Consider the following 18,424-nt stretch of genomic DNA (forward strand, 5'->3'; position numbering starts at 1 on the left):
GAAAAAGAAAAACTCTCCCAACATCACAATTGAAACTATACTCACTGAAACTCAAGGAATGTTTTACAGCAGTTAGAGAAGTGTTCCTGTAGGAAAGCGAGGGATAAACTTACCTAGACTTCATTAATTTATTAATTTCTGCTCCTGAATTATTTCAAATTGGAAAGATATGAAGGGTTGCCATCATAATTCTATTATTTTTTACAAGACTAGGAAAATAAGCCATACAAAAGACTAGAGGTGAAAAATTAATCAAACCAAAGAAAAGTCCATTAACAAGTTTGCTGGAATTTAAAATAAAACAGAACAAAACCTATTAGTTTACTTTTATACTATGCTTCTTAATTTTGATTTAAAGAATTTCTACATCATCTGATTTCTTGACATTTCAGGAATTTAAAGGGAAATATCTAGTAACAGCAAATATATCCATCCCTGTGTGGATGTAGTAGATTTAGGGAAAAGAATGTTCATCTCTACTTTCATCTCTATTGAATCTCCATAGCTGCAGGTCTCTATGGAAGTTCAGCTCATTTTGATTCATCCAGTTCTCCTGCATAGTAAGATTTATGAGACTCATGAATTTCAATTCTCAAATCAAAAATCTAGAGGAAAACTATCAACTGTTAATTTTTTTCCAAGTTATGAAACAGGAATACAAAGCAAGGTAAATCTGGATCCTGGGGAATCAGTATATCATTCAGAGCAATTGTGAGCTATTTTTCCTCTAATGTTAGCAGTGTACAAGGTGTAGAATGAGGGAATTGTTTAAATGATACAACTGGCCTATTTTATTAAAATAAAATAGTATATATATATCATATAATGATGAAAGCAACAAAAAATAACTTGGTAATTGAAAACTGCGAGCTTACACAAACGTCTTGCTGAAGAGCATTTCCATTACAGGAGACATGTAAAAAAGAACAGATGTAGTTAACCATATTGGAATTCAGTAATTAAAATAGAGATGCCTGAAAGAGGCATCTCAATCCATCAAGTTATCTGCAAATCCTACACTGTAGCATTTGTTTTCCATGGGCTGGTAAAATATCATTAGGACTGACATATTGAAACCTAAAGCTCAATGTATTCTTGTACAGTTAAAGGCATGTAATTAGCACACAGAATTACCCACTAGCAGGCATCAATAGATACTTAAATAATTTCTCTTCTATCTTGATACACCCATTTAGAGATACAAAAGCTTCTTCTTAATAAAAAAAGAGAATGACTATCATATCTCCCCACAATAATAAGCAAGCCAAAAGGCTTATATTTGATTTGTGAGAGTCAAACTTTGCAAACTATGCCACCAACAAAGCTCACAAATACATTGCATTAGAAGAAACTGGGACTTTTCAGTAAATTACCTGTGAGGCTCTGACCCATCTAGATGTGTTAATCAGTTACATCCATCCAAGTTACTAATAACACAAGGTCTCTGACTGTTTTGCATCAGGGGGGAGAGTCTCTTAAACAGAGACTCTCTTGAGAGACACCACGTCTCTTAAACAAAGACTCACAGAATGATGACACTTGAGGTTTGGAACATAAAATTTCACCTTGTTTCTAAACCTCTGGTCAGGGTTCCTACTTAAGCCTAATGCTTCTTATTGACCACACAGTTTTATTGAAATTATGTAGCTGGAGGCTACTAACATTCCTACAATAAATATGGGATATACAAGGAATAACTATAAATATCATGAAAAGGGACAAAGATGATAAAAATATTCAACACAATCACTGTACTCTAGAAATTATGAATTATATAAGGTTTTAATTTAGTACTGGATTGAGTCTGACCTATCTAGGCTTACAATATTAAAACACACAGGTGATACATTAATTATTAATATTCTTCTGTCTTTTGCTCTCATATCAATTTTAGATGCATGAGAGTCACAGAATTGTATATTTTGAGTTCTATGAGAATAAGTATCTTTGAAAGATACTTTTATATTAAAATATAGTAAAAGTCTTGCAAACTATTTAATTCAGCAGCAAGAGCCAGCACTGACTACTTTTTTTTGGTTTAAGAGCACAACATGTAGAACAAGGAGTCCATAATGGGGGACTGAGAGTAGAGCAAGGAAAGCAGAACTCCTGAAGACCATTCCCTGTCTCAGGGCTGTGTTGTGTGGCTGTAAGAAAGCTCTCAAGTAAGTGCTGAAAGAATGTATTTTTCTGAACAACATCTTTGGGGTTGGTTTTGCAGAGCAAGACAAAAATTATTTGTAATAAAAATCAACCAGGAAAGGAATTCTGAGACCATCCAATCTATACAGATATTAGCATATATTTAATTTATTCAATGCTTTGTAGTAATTTTAGTAACTGTTTACTCCAAGTATACTTCCAACAGTACAAACTCTGCCTCAGCACATTTCAAACTCACATGACTAAGATCTTGTTAAATCATTCCCCCACCCCTCAAAAAACTAAACCAAGACTGCCTTAAGCCTGTTGTATCTTTCCTTCAAGCATGGCCTTACAATAGTATCAGCCTTGGGAATTCAGATGCAGTAAAACTAACCATCTACAACAACAAAAACAGGAACATGGGACTATCATAGAACTGCTCTCCTGTTTGAAAAAAACAAATAAACCAACAAACAAACCCACAAAAAATGCTGAAAACAAACTCTGATACTTTCCCACAAAAACTCTGATACTTCCCCTTTGATTTTTTCCGAGACATAAACATCTTTCTTTTTATGCACCTGCATAAAACAGCCAAGTGACCTCATTTTTTTTCACTCACCTCCTGAAACCCCCAGTTATGGTAACTAAAGCATCTGGTAGAAATGTACACACAGTATTCTTGACAATCAAGCTCACTGCATCTGCTTCTGCCTTAGACACACAGCTAACAAGGTCCTCATAGTAGAGAAACCCTGGAAATCAAAAGAGAAAAGTGCTGATCACTCCACAGAAACATTAAAATATACACAGCATTATTCAAGACCCAAATCACAGGTCAGATGTGGGTACAAGGGATCACAGGCCAAAGACAGCCTCTTCCCTCATCTTTGTCCTTAGAGTTTATGTCTATTTTTGTCATTATAATTTGTCATGTAACTTGTCAACACAGCAATCACAATAATTGCTCCACTTTCTTAAGACCTGAATATTTATAAATTATTCTGACTCCCTACCAGCTCCCATCAATGGCATTTTTGGATGTGCTGTTTCAAAAGGAAGTCTTCCCAAAATAATGGTGTTCTACACAAATACGGAGCTCAGAAGTATGTGAAATAGCCCAGCTATCTTATTTCTGATCACAGAGCCTGTGTTGAAGAACCCAGTATGGCAGCTTGCTTCACATTCGAATATGACATGTAAAAGAAAGAGGGACAAAGGAGCACGAATAGGAGAAATCTAATCCAAGGGAGTCTGAGGTGACAAATTTAGTGCAAAAATAAATTTACATTATTTTAATGTCATATTATAAAATATGTTTTCCTTAACGAAACTAATTTCTTAGTTTAAATCAGTTCATTTATTTAGGGAAACAGTGCATACACACAAAATCTGTGGGGAAGGAACATTATTCATGTGATCATGTTTAATATTTTAAAGCTAAGATGTGCTAGGATTGTAGAAAAAATTTTGTAAGTACTTTATTACAAGTCTAGATTTATCAGTAAATTAGGGCTGCCTTGAGGGAGACAGATCTCCTCTGAAAAGTAATTGTGGGCTTTCCCAATTTTGTAATTTTTTCACAACCTGTGCAATAATGAACCATTAATAGCTTTGTGTATAAGAGATTTCATTTGGTATCTGTGCAAGCAATTTAAAAATATGCATATTACTATGTTTTAGATGACACCATTTTTAATTAGGAGCTCAGCTGGTCCACGTATCTTCACCTAATAATTCAGTATTCACAAGACTGCAGCAAGAGAACAGATGAGCTTTGCCTTCCCCTGTGATTCTGCTATCAAGTTCTTAGAGCACTGAGATAGAAGTTTTTATGACACCTCACTTTACCTGCTTTCTGCATTTTTGACAGCTTCAGGGTCTTGTCAGCTTTTACCTCTTCCACAGTTCGCAAACCCATTCTGTACCATTTCTCAGATGTCTTCACTCCCACTCCAAAGACTGAAGTAAATTGCTAAGGTCAGTAGAAAAACATTTCAGTGTTTTTTTCTAAAGGAGCAGTGAATTAATAATAAGTAGGCAACAACAAGGTTTCTCAAGGAAAGCAATGGGCAGAGTCAAGCCTACACTGAAGACAAATAGTGTGATACAAATATACAGATTCAGCTTCCCTTCTTTGCATAACTACATTGAACGGAGAACTGGTTTTATACATGGACAGTTCTCATTAATATGAAATCCAAACAAAAATACAGCAGTAGTTCTTGCACCTTTATGTAATTTTCTAAAATGTAGATTTTTAACTAAGGTTCGAAATAAGGGTAGTATTCTTTATTTTTACCCCATTTCTTAATAGAAATCAAACAGTAACATTAGGTAGCTCGTTTGCCTGACACTGACCGGATAGAACAAGAGATGTCACAAGTTTGTCTTTAGAATCTGACTGACATTATGGCTTTGTGCTATATGCATTACCAGCTCTCAAAATTAAAAAAAAAAAGGAAAGAAAACAAACAAACAAACCCCCCAAAAAAACACAAACAAAAAAACAAGCAAAAAACCCAAAACAAAATAAAACCACCCAAAATAAAAACCAAAACCCCACACACACATCCCCAAGCAAAAAAAACCAAAAAAAAACCTAAAACACCTCCAAAATTTACCAGTCCACCAGAAACTTTTGTGTGGTCATACTCCATCCATTACAAAGTAATGTTGTTCACTAACTTATTACACATGAAAGGATGCAAAGCAGAAGCTGTAAGCATTATTCACTGGATCACTATCTCAGATGAACACTGATATGAAAGAAGGAAAACTTTCATGCTTGCCTAAAAGCACATTCTTTATGTTCAGTTTGTCAATACTGTAGCTCTCCACCTTGCATTGTACTTTTATAGAATTCAATGAGTAGCTGGGTAAGACATGAATAACTGTTCTTTTCCATTGAATCTACAACCTCTGAATTCCAAGCATGCTAGCTTTATTTTGCGTTTTTGTGAAGATATTAATTCCTTGGAAATAATTAAGATTTTAAAAGAGAAAAAACAAATTAATTTATAATATTAAATAGGAATTGTCCTACATTTTGTATATAATGTATGAAATTACCCACTCTTTGTCTGAATCATGGGTGCTTATAAAAGGATATGATTTTTTAAATACTTAGATTGCTATCTTTTAATGTTTTTGCTAGTGCTGAAATATTTTCAAAAGGGTCTATTACTGAGTGTTAAATGATTCTGGGAGACTTAATTAACACTGAGACATAGAACTAAAGAAAAAGGATTCTATGCACCCAAATTTTTAGGGGGAAAAGACAAAATTGTGTTTTTTTCTTTCTGTACTAAGATCCGTTGTTATTTAGTAGGTTTTTAGATGCTTGAGATGCTGCCAGCAGTGCAGCACAAGGAACCTGGTTTTTTTCAGCTGAAAAAAATGGTGAAACAAATTACACAAACTCACTCTCTGCAGCACCCACTTCTGTAAGAAAGCAAACTGACCCTGTCACTTCATGTCCCTACATCTTAAACATTGACTATAATTTAATTGTCATTTGATAACCATGGCCCTGGGGCCAGCAGTGATCTTTCAAGCCATGATAAGTGAAGCAGCAGGTACCAGGACTATGCTAAACAGTAAAATCTAGGAATTCACTAATATGAGATTCTTCTTAAAACCTCATTTAAAAAATTGGTGGAAACAACTGGTTACAACTAATTTAGACAAAACATTGAGATGTATGCTCAACTAAGAAGTAGGGCCACCTAAGTTTGTTGTAATTTTGCATGTGAAACAAGGCATAAAGCGTATTTGAGGTAATTTGTCTCCTGATAGGTTTTACTCTAATCTCCAAGAGATTTTCTTAAACCCTGAAGTGTAAGATTTAATAGATGTTCCTCAATCATGCTGTAATGCAATCATGCATTAATAAGCAAGTCTACTTCTTGAATCCTGCTACACATGTGAATTTACACCTCTTTTTGAATATTGCTAGAGATGGTACCAACAGCTGTCTCTGAACATCCTTCCATACCTGCACTGTAGGTCAGAGAAAATGGAAGAGCCTTTGGATAGCTGAAGCAAAAATGAGTGATGCCAGGGAGAGTTAAAAAAACCCATTTGTTTTACTCTGTTTTAATTTTTCTGAAGAAAAGAGGATATTTACAGAGATCAAAAATGAAGATAATTTTTTTAAATGTTTTTTCATCTTATATGTTTCCAATGGAGAAATCAATATTTCAGTAATGGGAACTGCAGCATTTATGTGGTTTAGATTCCCTGCAACTATGAAGTTGTGTGACTAAGACTCTACAATGTGCTTAGGAAAGAAACAGCGCCAGTCCTCCTGCCTCACACAAAAGAGAATTACAATAAATCTGAATCATCTTCTTCACCTGGTATTTTCTTAATTCCAGAATACAATGAAGTCATTTTAAAACTATAAACAGCTGAGGCAGAAATGAAACCAATATCACATTCAACTTACAGCAAAGAGTAAGTTGCCTTACACTACTTAAGAGCAACTATTTATACATCACATTAATTAAAAATAGAAAGATACTTCACATTATTCCTTGTCACTGTTTCTCGATTTCCCTTTCTTTTCATTCAAGACCTATCTTTCTTTGTACTTAATATTATAATAAAATTGATAGCTTTGTCCAAGTTCTACTAAAGGGAAGGAAATTTTAAACAGCAGCAACAAAACTCAAAGGATTTACCTTAAATGCCTTGTATCGCTCATCATTTAACACTTCTTTAACTCTAGAACTCTCTCCTTCTTCAATAATCTCCTAAACAAAGAAAAATATTACTTATAAAAAAATTTAAATCAATTTTAAGATCTTACACAATTATAAGATTTAGTGAAATAATCTAAAATCAAGTTTTATCAATCTTTATTAATCAATAAAGAGAACCCCTAGCAAGCATATTGTTTCATTCCCTTAGGATCAAATTCTGCAACCCTTTTAAAGAAAGAAAATTACTGAAGGATGAAGGAGAAACTGGAACCACAGAATAAATTTCACAGTCTTTACTTACTCATAAATCTACTCAAGGATGAAGTAGAAACTGGGACCATGGAATATATTTCACAGTACTTATTTACTCATAAAATCACAGCCAGAAGCAGTTATTTATCACAAGCTATCAATGACTTGTCCTGAAAATTAGATTCCATTATTTGGTTATGTTTTCTACTCTCAAAGTAAGACCATTGTAAGAACAAATAAATTTTTTCTGGACTGCACAATACTTTTAGTCTTTCTGATAAAAATTCAAAACAAAACTAACAAAGAAAACCACCAATATAACCCCAACAAACCATCCTATTTTTTGTGGGATCAAAATTGCAATCCCAGCCCCCACACAGAAGGTACTAAAAGCCCTTCAGAGGCTGCATTTTAACTGGCGGAATGGGGAAACGAGGAGCCAGAGCACAGCACAACACTCAGCAATGACCCCTGAGCAGCTGCCTGCTGCAATGGCAGCACTCGGAGATGTGGGTCCTGAAAAGGCTAAGAACTAAAGGAAAATGCAGGGAATACTCCAAGTTCCAGTAAGAATGTGGAGTTCATCCATCACCTGGCTAAAAGGCTCTGCTATAACTATATATAACTTGCTATAACATAGCAAGGTAAGATTTAACATTAAAGTACTAAAATATTTACCACTTCCACAAAAAATATATTTCTAATAAAGCATTCAGGTGAGTAAAGTGATGTTGCCAAGGGCAAAAGTCAATGAACAAAACTATTAACAGTGAACCTGTTGCATTCCATCAGAGTGAGCCCTTAGAAATTACATGCAAAGCTGACACTGCTTGATTTATTCCCTTGTATTTATTCACTTGTTACCCTCATTCCTAAGAGTGGGCGTTCCATGACTGAGTCTTGTGTTACAACAAAAGATTTCCAAAAATCATTTCATTTTTTGTTTCTGTGTTAGGAGCATAAATAACACATTGCTTTTACAGGAAATGCATAAGGTTTGTACACACACATAGATGTACCAGTGCCCCGTGACCTGTAAATGCTGATCTGTAAAAGAATCAATTGGCAGATAATTCAGAAGTACATTACCTCAATGATATCTCTGACTTGATCTCCCACGCAGGGCAACCCTTGTATATCTTTCATTCTGGTTACTGAAAATGGCAGAGATTTCAGCAAAGAAGCTGCCCTTAAAAATTCCAGGCAGAATATTTCATTTTCTTTGAACTCATAATTTTCAGCCATTACCTCAAAGGCATCCTGGGACAGGGGAAGGTAAAGAAAAAAAAAATTTAAAGTTTAATAAAAAGCTTAAAATATTCAGTATGCTCCTTAGAAAGGTTACTTTGTATGCTAATTCAAGAATTACTTCTTCACACTACAGTGAAAAGACAGAGTTTACTAAAAAAAAAAAAAAAAAAAAAAAAGGCAGACTAATTTTCTAGCAACTTGGAAGTTTACCAGGTACCATGAAAATGGTATTTTAGAGCCAAGCTTAAAAACATTTTGTGAGATTTGCCTTCTGTATTCCATGTGGATCTTATCATTCAGCGTCAAATAGAGCCTTAATTTTTAGAATTATGCCCAACAATAAGTAATTCAGCAGATCAGCATGTAACATCTGCATTTTCAGATACAACCAAATAGGAATCTCTGGCAATACTGGAAACCACCTTCGTCTTTTTGAATGTGTAGCCATGCTTCCACTTGGTAATTTAGGGAACAAATTTTCCTTTTCTTCATTTTTCAGATGTATAACCTTGCAAATACAAACACATTTTCTTTATGGCTCTTTAGCCATCTATGGTTTAGTTTATTTAACATTGCACCCAAAAACACCTGAGGAAAGTCTGTATAGTTGTTTTTTTTTCCTAAACCATCCATATGAGGTCTGTTTCTCTCCCAGAATATATTACAAATTATTTATATTAATAGCAGAGAATTTTAGAAATTAAATGCAGGGAACACACCATACAGTGGTGTAGAGGAATTTTGTTGCTGTTTGCCACTGTAGAGCATCAGCTTTTGAGAGAGAACCAATGCTGCAAAATAATTTTGTGAATAACCTAAGAACTTATGAAGGTTTTCATTTGATTAGCAGCTGGAAAAACAAGTCCTGAGTGAAATCTTTCACAAACCTCAAAAAATTTCAAGAATACAAAATTAAGTGATTTCTTCAGAAATGCTTAAGAGTGGACTACTGCTAGAAGAAAGTTCTGCTGTTCTGAATATTTACCTAGAAGCCAGAGAAATGGCTGTCAGTGTGCATCTGCCTGCAATTACCACTTCCCAGAGCTGTAGGCCAAGTGCCTGCTCAGAAATGTGTCTGGAATAGATGTGAGTAAAATCAAGAGACAACAAATGGCTTACCAGAGCAATGACTGCCGTGGAGAGTAGGAAGGAAAAAGATTGTGTCCTTTTCCTCCACTCACTGTTCATGTTTAGCTTCAAAATTAATTTCACTTGTAATGAATATACAGTTCATATATATAGTTTAAAGAAAAATAATTTTACATTTTCCTTTGTGTGTTTTATATTGGAAGATAAAGGCCAGTAAAAACCAGCAGGCCTTGTACCCCCTAAATTCTACATGCATAATATCTCCAGGTGGATCTCTCCCAAGCCCACTGACATGACAACAAATCCAGTAAAGTCAGCTCTTTATTATATCTATGGAATAGAAAACAACATCTATCACCCTACATTGAATGAATACAGCTTCATTTAAACAACAAGGTATTACTTGAGCTACCATCATTTAGATCACTAAAATAGAACAATTTCTTAAAATTAAACATACCTTTCACAATGAATGTAGATTATTTATGTATTATATTTCATTGTTGAGTCAATTCTATAAAACTAGACCATCTGACATGGTGAGTTGTTTATATAATAAACATTACAGTCTAATTGAAACAAAATGAAGGTTTCACTTTAAATCTTCAAGAAAACATTGTGTTTGCTTACCCTACGATTTGCAAAACATTCCTTTTAACAAAACAAAAATAGGAGATCCCCTTTTTTTTTTTTCTGCACTAATATGTTAAAGTGCATCAAAATAGGGCTTGCTACAATTTGTTTTGTCCTATAGCACCCATATAACTTCACTCCTTGGTCTCTCTAAGAATCAGCCACCTGTTGCTTGTCTCACTCCAAGAATCCTTCCCTTAGCTGCATATTTATTTATCAGCTACCCTCATTAGTAAGGGTTGTGAAATTCCATTTTCATAACATTCCATGAAAGAGCTTACGGAATGTTGCAACATGCCTGATCTGGAGGTTTAAATTATCATTTACATTCAATTAGCCCTTGGGTATAAGGAATCAAAGAGAGGAAAGAGAATGCTACTTTGAGGGACAAAAAAAAAAAAAAAAAAACCCAAAAACCAAACAAAACCCCCAAATAACAATCTATTAGAAAAATAATGTACAAGCCTTAGCTTCCTAACATCTGTCTCTAAATCTCTTGCAGTAGCTAATTGTTGGATTTATTCAACTGTCCTTTTTTTTCCACATTTAAGATGTTTATTTAGTTGACAGATTACATTGTAAGTAATTACACAACTTTTGGTAAGACAGGCACATTAGAGTTTCATTGCAGAAATAGGTGAAACTACCAGTTTGAGGTCACGAGCAACATGGATTCATCCCAGTTTGTATATGGAAGAAAAGACACAGCACAGACAATACTGCAAAGCAAATAGGGAAATACATTTTACAAGTGCAATAACAGAACTCAGATGTTTCCTCTGTTGTGAGATTTTCTGGATTCCCTGCCTAGTTCTTATATTTTTTATTCATTTTCAGCTTCAAAGATTCTTTCTTACTTTGGAATAGAATATGCCAATTGTTGCTTCAAGTGAGATTAACAGTTTAACTCACGAAATTAAGATTACTTTTGATTTCTTCTTCTTTCTTTATAACTTGTACACACAAGTACTCAAGAAAGCAGTGTTTGCCAAAAAATTTCCTGTTAATACTAAAAGCATTAATCAGGGGCAGAGCTAAAAAGATATAATTGATACATTCTTGTTTAAATAGTCTATACTGATAAATACAGCCAGAAAAGTGGTTCCCAAAAGCAGCTGCTCAGCAACATGTGTTAATAATGGCCGAGACTGGCAAAGCCATCTTCTTGATTAGAGTGCTCAAAAAGTCCTGGGATGTTTTTTCTCACTCCCAAAAGGCAGCTTCTCACATGCACATGTGAAGTGTTCTACACAGAATAATCAGCCCTTGTGATAATTGTGTCTGCATGTCCCAGCACCAGCCCTGCTGCAGAGAGGTGTCAGTCCCCTCCCACTGCCAGGAGGGCAGCTCTCAGAAAAGCTGTGTCACCATCACTACTGAAAAATACAATCACAGGGAACATTTTACCGAGAGGCTGTTGATAGTCAGTGAGAAAATATAATCAAAGCATTTTTATGATTCTAGTTTACATTTTTTCAGTGTTTTCCTGCCTTTGTGAAGCTCATTAAGCTGTTGAAAATAAACAATTAAAGAATATTGAATATTCATTATTCTCTGTGCAAAAAAACTGCATTGCCTGCAAATGCTGCAACTAATTACAGATGTCTTTTAACATAAAGCTACTTTTAACATTCTTTTTAATAAAACATTATTTAAAAAGACAGCAACTGGACTTGCTGTTTATTAAACAGTATAGTTCATATTGAGTAATATTCTAGAGGAGAGAAGAAAAATCTAATATTATTTAATAAAAACTTACCATCTAATAGATCTCTGGTGAAGTCAGCTTATGGTGACATAAAAAGGAAAGTTATTGACCATTTATTCTAAACTACTATATGTCTTACATGAAGCACGTCACCTTCACTTTATCAATCAGATTAATATTCAGATTACCTGTTTAAAAAGTACCAGCTTAAAAAGAAACTATATTTCCAGAGATTTCCAGCACATGAGAATTTCATTATCTTCAGAGTACTCTGCATGGTCTGCTCTAATTAAATACGCAACAGAGCTGGGGTACATTTCAGTTCTCCACTTATTGAAAATTTTACTTCTGTCTCTGAAATTGTGGAATGTTTATTGGTGAGACTTGGACAATGCAAAAATGTGGGGTTTAAATGCACTTCCAGATTCCAATGGATCAGATCCAAGACCCACTAAGATTTTGCTGGATTGTGTTAAAAATAAGAAAGGTGACAGATGTAGAGAGGAATTCTGACTCTCATTTAATATCTAGTATTTAAGAACTAATAAGATAAAATATCATTAATATCATCAAGTTACCAGTAATCATCTTACATGTGCAAAAAATGCAGACTAAAATACTATAAATGCTAAAAATCACTCACGTGAAGCCAACAAAAAGTGCAAGATTCTCAACTAATATATAAGAATGATTCTCAGAAAAAAATAATAACCAGTAAGACCACGCTACTTTCTGTCTGCTGAACAGCTGACCCAATAACATTCAGCCTGATTATCAGATTACATGTCATGCAAAAAAGCAAAACAAATTAATGGTCCCGTGTGCTATTTTAAACTATTCTCAACAACAATGTCAGAGCTGGTCCATTGCTACTTGCAAAACAGTCTCTAATAAACTCAATTTAAGACTCTGCTAGAACAGAAATCATAAATATTATACGACAACCCCATTTTTAAATCTAATCTGTTTTGTAAAGTATTTCTTACAGCTTCATGGAGAGGGCACTTGTCTTACAGCCATGCCTACACTCACAGCTTTGCTGCCAGACCTTGGAAAGCTGCTTCACACCTCACTACCGTTGTTTCTCTTCCATTTACTCTCTATTAGGACTGTGAACACTCCAGGGCTTGAATGCTTTCACAATGTGATTGTACAGCATCTCTCATAAAAAAGGCCCCTATCTTACTTGAGTCTGCAAACACTACTGCAGCACAAATTAAAACAATATTAACACGCAGTTATACAAGTAAATTCAATCTGCCAGAGCTAAATAGCACACTGTGACTAAAAAAACTCAAAAATCTGACATGGTATGTGTTTGAGAACCTGTTATACTCAGAACAGCAATTTGAGTTAAGCTGCTTTCCCTCTCAATCACTCTTTTGTACGTGTTTATTTAGTAGGTTGCAAATCCAAAGAACAGGTCCTACTTCTCATCACATCAGCATCATCAGTGTTTAATGACCATTCAAAATCAATCAAAGTATTAGAATGCAGCTTTCATTCAAATAATTTTCCTCTCTCTTCCACCACTGTAAATCTCAATTTTGTATTTTGGTAGGAGGAGATATCTGGCATGTGAATAACCTTTTTATAGGCTGAGAGAACAAATAAATACTTCCAGGTGCTTATTTCAAGAAGAATTAAGCAATTTAGGCCAACCTGCAATATTGACTAAAGTGACTTCCAAATAAACGAAATTACCTCTTTTTGTTCAGCCTGACTTTTTTGGTTTTGTATCTGGACTGAAATACCAACACTTTCCCAGATCCTAAGATTTTATCATGTTATTTTACATCAGCTAGAAAAACAAAAGAGCTGATGTGCATGATCTCAGGGTCCCTACATAAACACCATTACAAGAAATAAACATATTAGTTCCAGTTGCTCCTCATATTAACAAACAATTACAAGTTCATTTCTTGAAACAGAGAGGAATTCATGAGAAGTTTTCATATCATTCCACATTATGTAAAAGAAAACAATACAAATGTGAAAAAAGGCCTGCTGACACAGCACAGAAATGCAGTTAGTGTTAATCACATAAAAACAATGACCTACATAGATGCACTGTGTAATAAGAAATATAAAATACATATATATTACATACATTAATATGGTCAAAGAAAGTAACATAGATTGATGTATCACACAAATTTAAACTGCTGAAAAGTAGCAAAGTATTTGTACTCTGTATTATATGAAGCACTTTCCCATTTATATTAAAAATCTGAATACATATTTACTCTTTAGACCAAACAATCAATTAATTTTGAATAGGTATACACTTTGCACACATTCACATCATAATTCAGAGGTGCAGTCTGCAGAATTTTTACTGAAGCAAGCTGTGTCAGTGGGACGCTACATGTTATTAAGAGTATCCATTCAGTTAGTAGTTTTCTACTACATAGCTCCCAAGCTCATAATAAAACTAAAATTGAGGATCTTCTGAGGTATGTTTTAAAATGAAATAATAATAATAACTGCTTGAGCCATTCCTCAAACTGATACATTCTTCGGTAGATGCAAAAGAAGAAAGAAATATTTGTTTTATTTTTCTCTAACATAGTGGAAAGGAAACCAGGCATCTTTCCCATGCTAAACATCCACATTCTCATTACCATGAGTAACAGGCAAAGCAGAGTAACATCTAGTAGCATTAGCAATAAGCCTCAGAATCACAGAACCATTTGCCTCTGACTTAATTAGTTTCCTCTGTAAGAATTAAATTGTTTTTTCCTCACAGAAGAAAGTCTTCCTGAATTTTATTGCAGTCTGATATTAGTATTCAAATCCAACAACCCCTCCTGGGCACAGCAGAATGACTCCTTTTATTTTAGCACAAGAAAACATAATGCAGCCTCCAAGGGTATATTTTCAGTGGGAGAGGGAAGATAGCTACAAATAAGCCAGAGAACAATATTGGAATATTATATTCCATAATAACTTTAATATTTAAGACAAACATAAAGGAAACTTGCTAAGGTACAGACTCTACTCAAAGGATCTGCTCTTTTGTTTTGCAGCTTTGCCCATCTGAGCAGCCACAGCTCACCTGTAAGTAGGGTGATGCATTCAGGGCCATCCCTGGAGCAGCCAGGTCAGCAAAGCCCATGGCAGGGGTCCCCGGCCTGCCTGCCTCGAGGCCAGAGGACACTGGGACCCAAAGACTGCACAGAGACCCAGTCTGAAGCAGTTGCATCCCTACCCCATCAAATGAATCATGGTTCCAGTGTCTACTCCTTGGCATCTGACATTCTTAGTGTATTCTTCACACCACAAGTCTCACTACACAAGAGCTCATAAATTATTTGACTGGGACTTGCCCCATCCTGAATGCAATAACAAAACCTTAACATCTGCAATTTATGTCAACCCTTCTGTAGCTTCTTCCAGGTGTAAAACTGTTTGTTGTAACTTTCTGCAAGTTATTTTCTGGTTATTACAACAGACAGGAAACATGAGACATTTGAATATAGAAATTGCACCTAGTATATTAAACCACCACTTTTTCCTCATGAGCTGTAATCAAATATCTCTGCTACTTTTTTTCAATAAGTACTCTTTCATGATGAAATACATGCAGAACAGGACTCAAGATTAAAAAAGGATCACTAATTATCAGTTTCTTCAGAAATCAAGTCCCCTAAAGTGCCTCTCCCAAGAAACCAGGACATATAAATGCTGCTGCACCCACCTTGCTGCCTATTAGTGACTGTTCCAATGTAATTACTAAACTTTCTCAAACACAATTCCTACTTATTTGAAAGGGGAACTGGATACAACATATCAGGGTAAAGTCCAGTAAAAGGAAGAATCCAAGAATTCATTGAAGAATGCATTAGCAAATAATAGGTTTGTACCCCTGTTATGGGCACAATCAGAAGACAAGCTAATCAAAAAAACCAGAATATCTGCAAGAAAAAGGAACAAGCCTGACCCACAGAATAAGATTATTATAACAAAATGCTACCATCAACACCTAACTCAAGATGGTTTGGACCCAATTTTCAGGATGTATGGTATTGACCCAAGGAAAATCTGTCATTTAATGGTTGGCTGCCCACAGCATGCACAAGTGAATTACACCAATGCTTCAGTGCATTTGCTAAGTGTTTGCACTGAGAAATCTGTTGGAATGCTTTTATTTGAGAACATGAATTACAGGATTAATACAAGTCCAACAAAACAACAGCAAATCTAAAAATCAGACTCCTGTGGCATTAGGCAGACTAACTGGCAGTTCTCCAAGGCATGGGCCAGTTCTGGCAGCCCACAAACACCCAGCCCTTCAGCTGTCATTGCCAGCTTTGGCTGTGAGGAATAAGGGCAACAGCCCTGAGGAGCTCCATTACAACTGTCAAGATGCTGATTCTAGACAGACTCATGAAATATAAACTTGCCCAGTTCCACCTCTGGAAACAAAACACAGCATGAACTCTGAGAAATTTTTGCTCTCAAAATATGTTGAAGATTAAAAACTGGCACCTTTGTCACCACAAAAGCCAGGGTCTACCCAGAAATGTTTGATATATAGGGTAACAGAAGGGAATCTCAGTACTCCCATCATCAAACTGCCCCACTTCTAATGTGTTCAGCTATATTCACGTACCAAATATAAGCTGTACTTTGACATTAAGACTGCTGCATTGATAAACCTGGAAGTAATTTAGGACTGACTCTGTGAAACACAGGTATAACAGCAACCACTCAAAGAATGTGGTCTAAATGCTAATGACAATTAAATGAACAACTTTGTGCCTTCTGGGAGCAACCATTTTACTTTGCCATTATCCATTACATTCCTTTTAATTTTTTACCTTTGAATGTCTGACCAAAAGTTGTAATACAGAAAACTCAAAGAGCCAGGTCCCACATTCTACTGTTTTCAGGAAGTGTAGAACTAAGACACTTACTTCCTATTTCTCCAAGAAATTTGATATTTTACATAATGTTTCAGTCATACTATGTTTGGTCTGACATTTTCCCCTACAGCAGCTTGTATTTGATATTTATAAAGTGTGAAAAAGAACTGCTGCTTTCAAGAGGTTAAATGGTTAGAATCACAGCCTTGTTTTTCTAGGAGGAGGTAGGGAAATGCAGCCATTTCAAAAGCAGCAGTTTTGGGAATATTGGTAATGTTGGGGTTGGAAGGGACCTCAGGAGGTCTCTAGTCCAACCTCAGGCTCAAAACAGGGTCAAAATTCAATTCCCATCACGTTGCTCAAAGAGGGACTTTTTGTAAATAAGCAAACAGTTTAACCTCCTTGATTACCATAAATAGTAACACATATTTGATATAATTGCTGATTATTTCGAAACATAACTACAAGCCAAATTTTAGGATGTTTAATTTTTAACTGTGCATTCCCAGAGCAAGATGCTTTTGAGTTCCTTGTAGGTTTATCTTTAGTTTTGAATACCCAGAGGTTTTAGTATTTACCTTGTAAAGGATTTATATTCACAAATAACTGGTATCTTTTGCTATTCTTTTTATATGAATCATACAAATAATATTTTCTTGAAATCTTTTTGTGTATTTACAGGAACACACAAAGTAGAATCATAAAAATTATAAATAATAACAAAATACATAATAAAGCTTTAGAAAAATGAGGAAGTGTTTGATGTTATAGTTGAAACATATGCATGTAACTATGCCAGATACATTAATGCTGCACTATGTTACAGTCTCTGAGAAATGTTTCCTTTTGAACAGTGGTCGCTGAGTATTTAGAGCCATAAGGAGCCATTAAGCACAAGAACTCCAGAGGATTTAGACAAGAGGACTCAGACCCTTCATACCCTCTGAAATGTGAAATTTTATGGGCATTAAATAGGATATATGATAGTCTCCAAGATTTCTGTTTAACGAGACAATTCAAAGGGGGTTTTGTGATGTTAAAGTAATTAACATGCAATCTGTTTTCATAATTGCCCAGTTGTGAAAATCTGAAGTTTAGTACCATACTTTGAAGAACTGAACTTGGGCAAACCAAAAGGCAGCACAGGAACCATGAAGAACCTTGGACTCACCTAAACCAAACTTTATCATACTTCCAGCTTGTCAAATAAGACTGTGATGAAAGGCTGAAAGACTTTTTTTGGAATGTTATTCTATCATTAGTTTTAAAAATTCATGTATTTACAAGCTATAAATGTATTTAAAGATCCACTGTGTTAAGCTTTCAGCAATACTTAGAGGATGCAATTAAGCTTGCACTCAATTTTAATTTAAGTATGGCAGATTTATAACTTTTTTAATTGTTATTATGCTGCCTGTTTACTCTTGAATTTGCTGAGGGTGACAGAGCAACACTGAGGCAAGTATTACAGTAATTACTCTAATTATACTAGTTTTTATTTTATAAATAGAATAAATATTACCGTGAATTTCTTGTTGTAGTTATTTAAAGTTGTCTTCCTCTGGCATGAATACTGAGATACTTTTGTTGCAATAAATGCTGGCATTTCCAATTCAGGTGTATTCAGAGGAGGAGACTGGGATTGCTCCTAACAAGGGTAAAAAAAAAGAAGAGTTAGTGACACACACAGCAAATAGCTTAAAAATACAAAAAAAAAAGTACATTTCATGAGCCCAAAATACAAACCTTTGAAGAGCAGGCAAGAAAATAAT

At 34.9% G+C, this 18,424-nt stretch overlaps 1 protein-coding gene across 2 annotated transcripts in view; it reads right to left on the reverse strand.

Annotated features, from left to right (window-relative positions):
• Positions 1-18,424, reverse strand: part of DNTT (DNA nucleotidylexotransferase) — a 79,666-nt gene that overhangs the window by 51,134 nt on the left and 10,108 nt on the right. For both annotated transcript variants that reach the window (XM_041461457.1, XM_041461456.1), the window contains exons 3-7: positions 18,175-18,300; positions 8,193-8,363; positions 6,831-6,902; positions 3,997-4,120; positions 2,768-2,900 (exon numbers count right to left, since the gene is read on the reverse strand). In XM_041461457.1, coding sequence (XP_041317391.1) covers positions 2,768-2,900; positions 3,997-4,120; positions 6,831-6,902; positions 8,193-8,363; positions 18,175-18,300 — 626 coding nt within the window. The remainder of the gene's footprint in view (positions 1-2,767; positions 2,901-3,996; positions 4,121-6,830; positions 6,903-8,192; positions 8,364-18,174; positions 18,301-18,424) is intronic.

Source organism: Pyrgilauda ruficollis, unplaced genomic scaffold, assembly GCF_017590135.1.
Source record: "Pyrgilauda ruficollis isolate IOZ18807 unplaced genomic scaffold, ASM1759013v1 scaffold15, whole genome shotgun sequence".
In the NCBI taxonomy this organism is placed as follows: domain Eukaryota; kingdom Metazoa; phylum Chordata; class Aves; order Passeriformes; family Passeridae; genus Pyrgilauda; species Pyrgilauda ruficollis.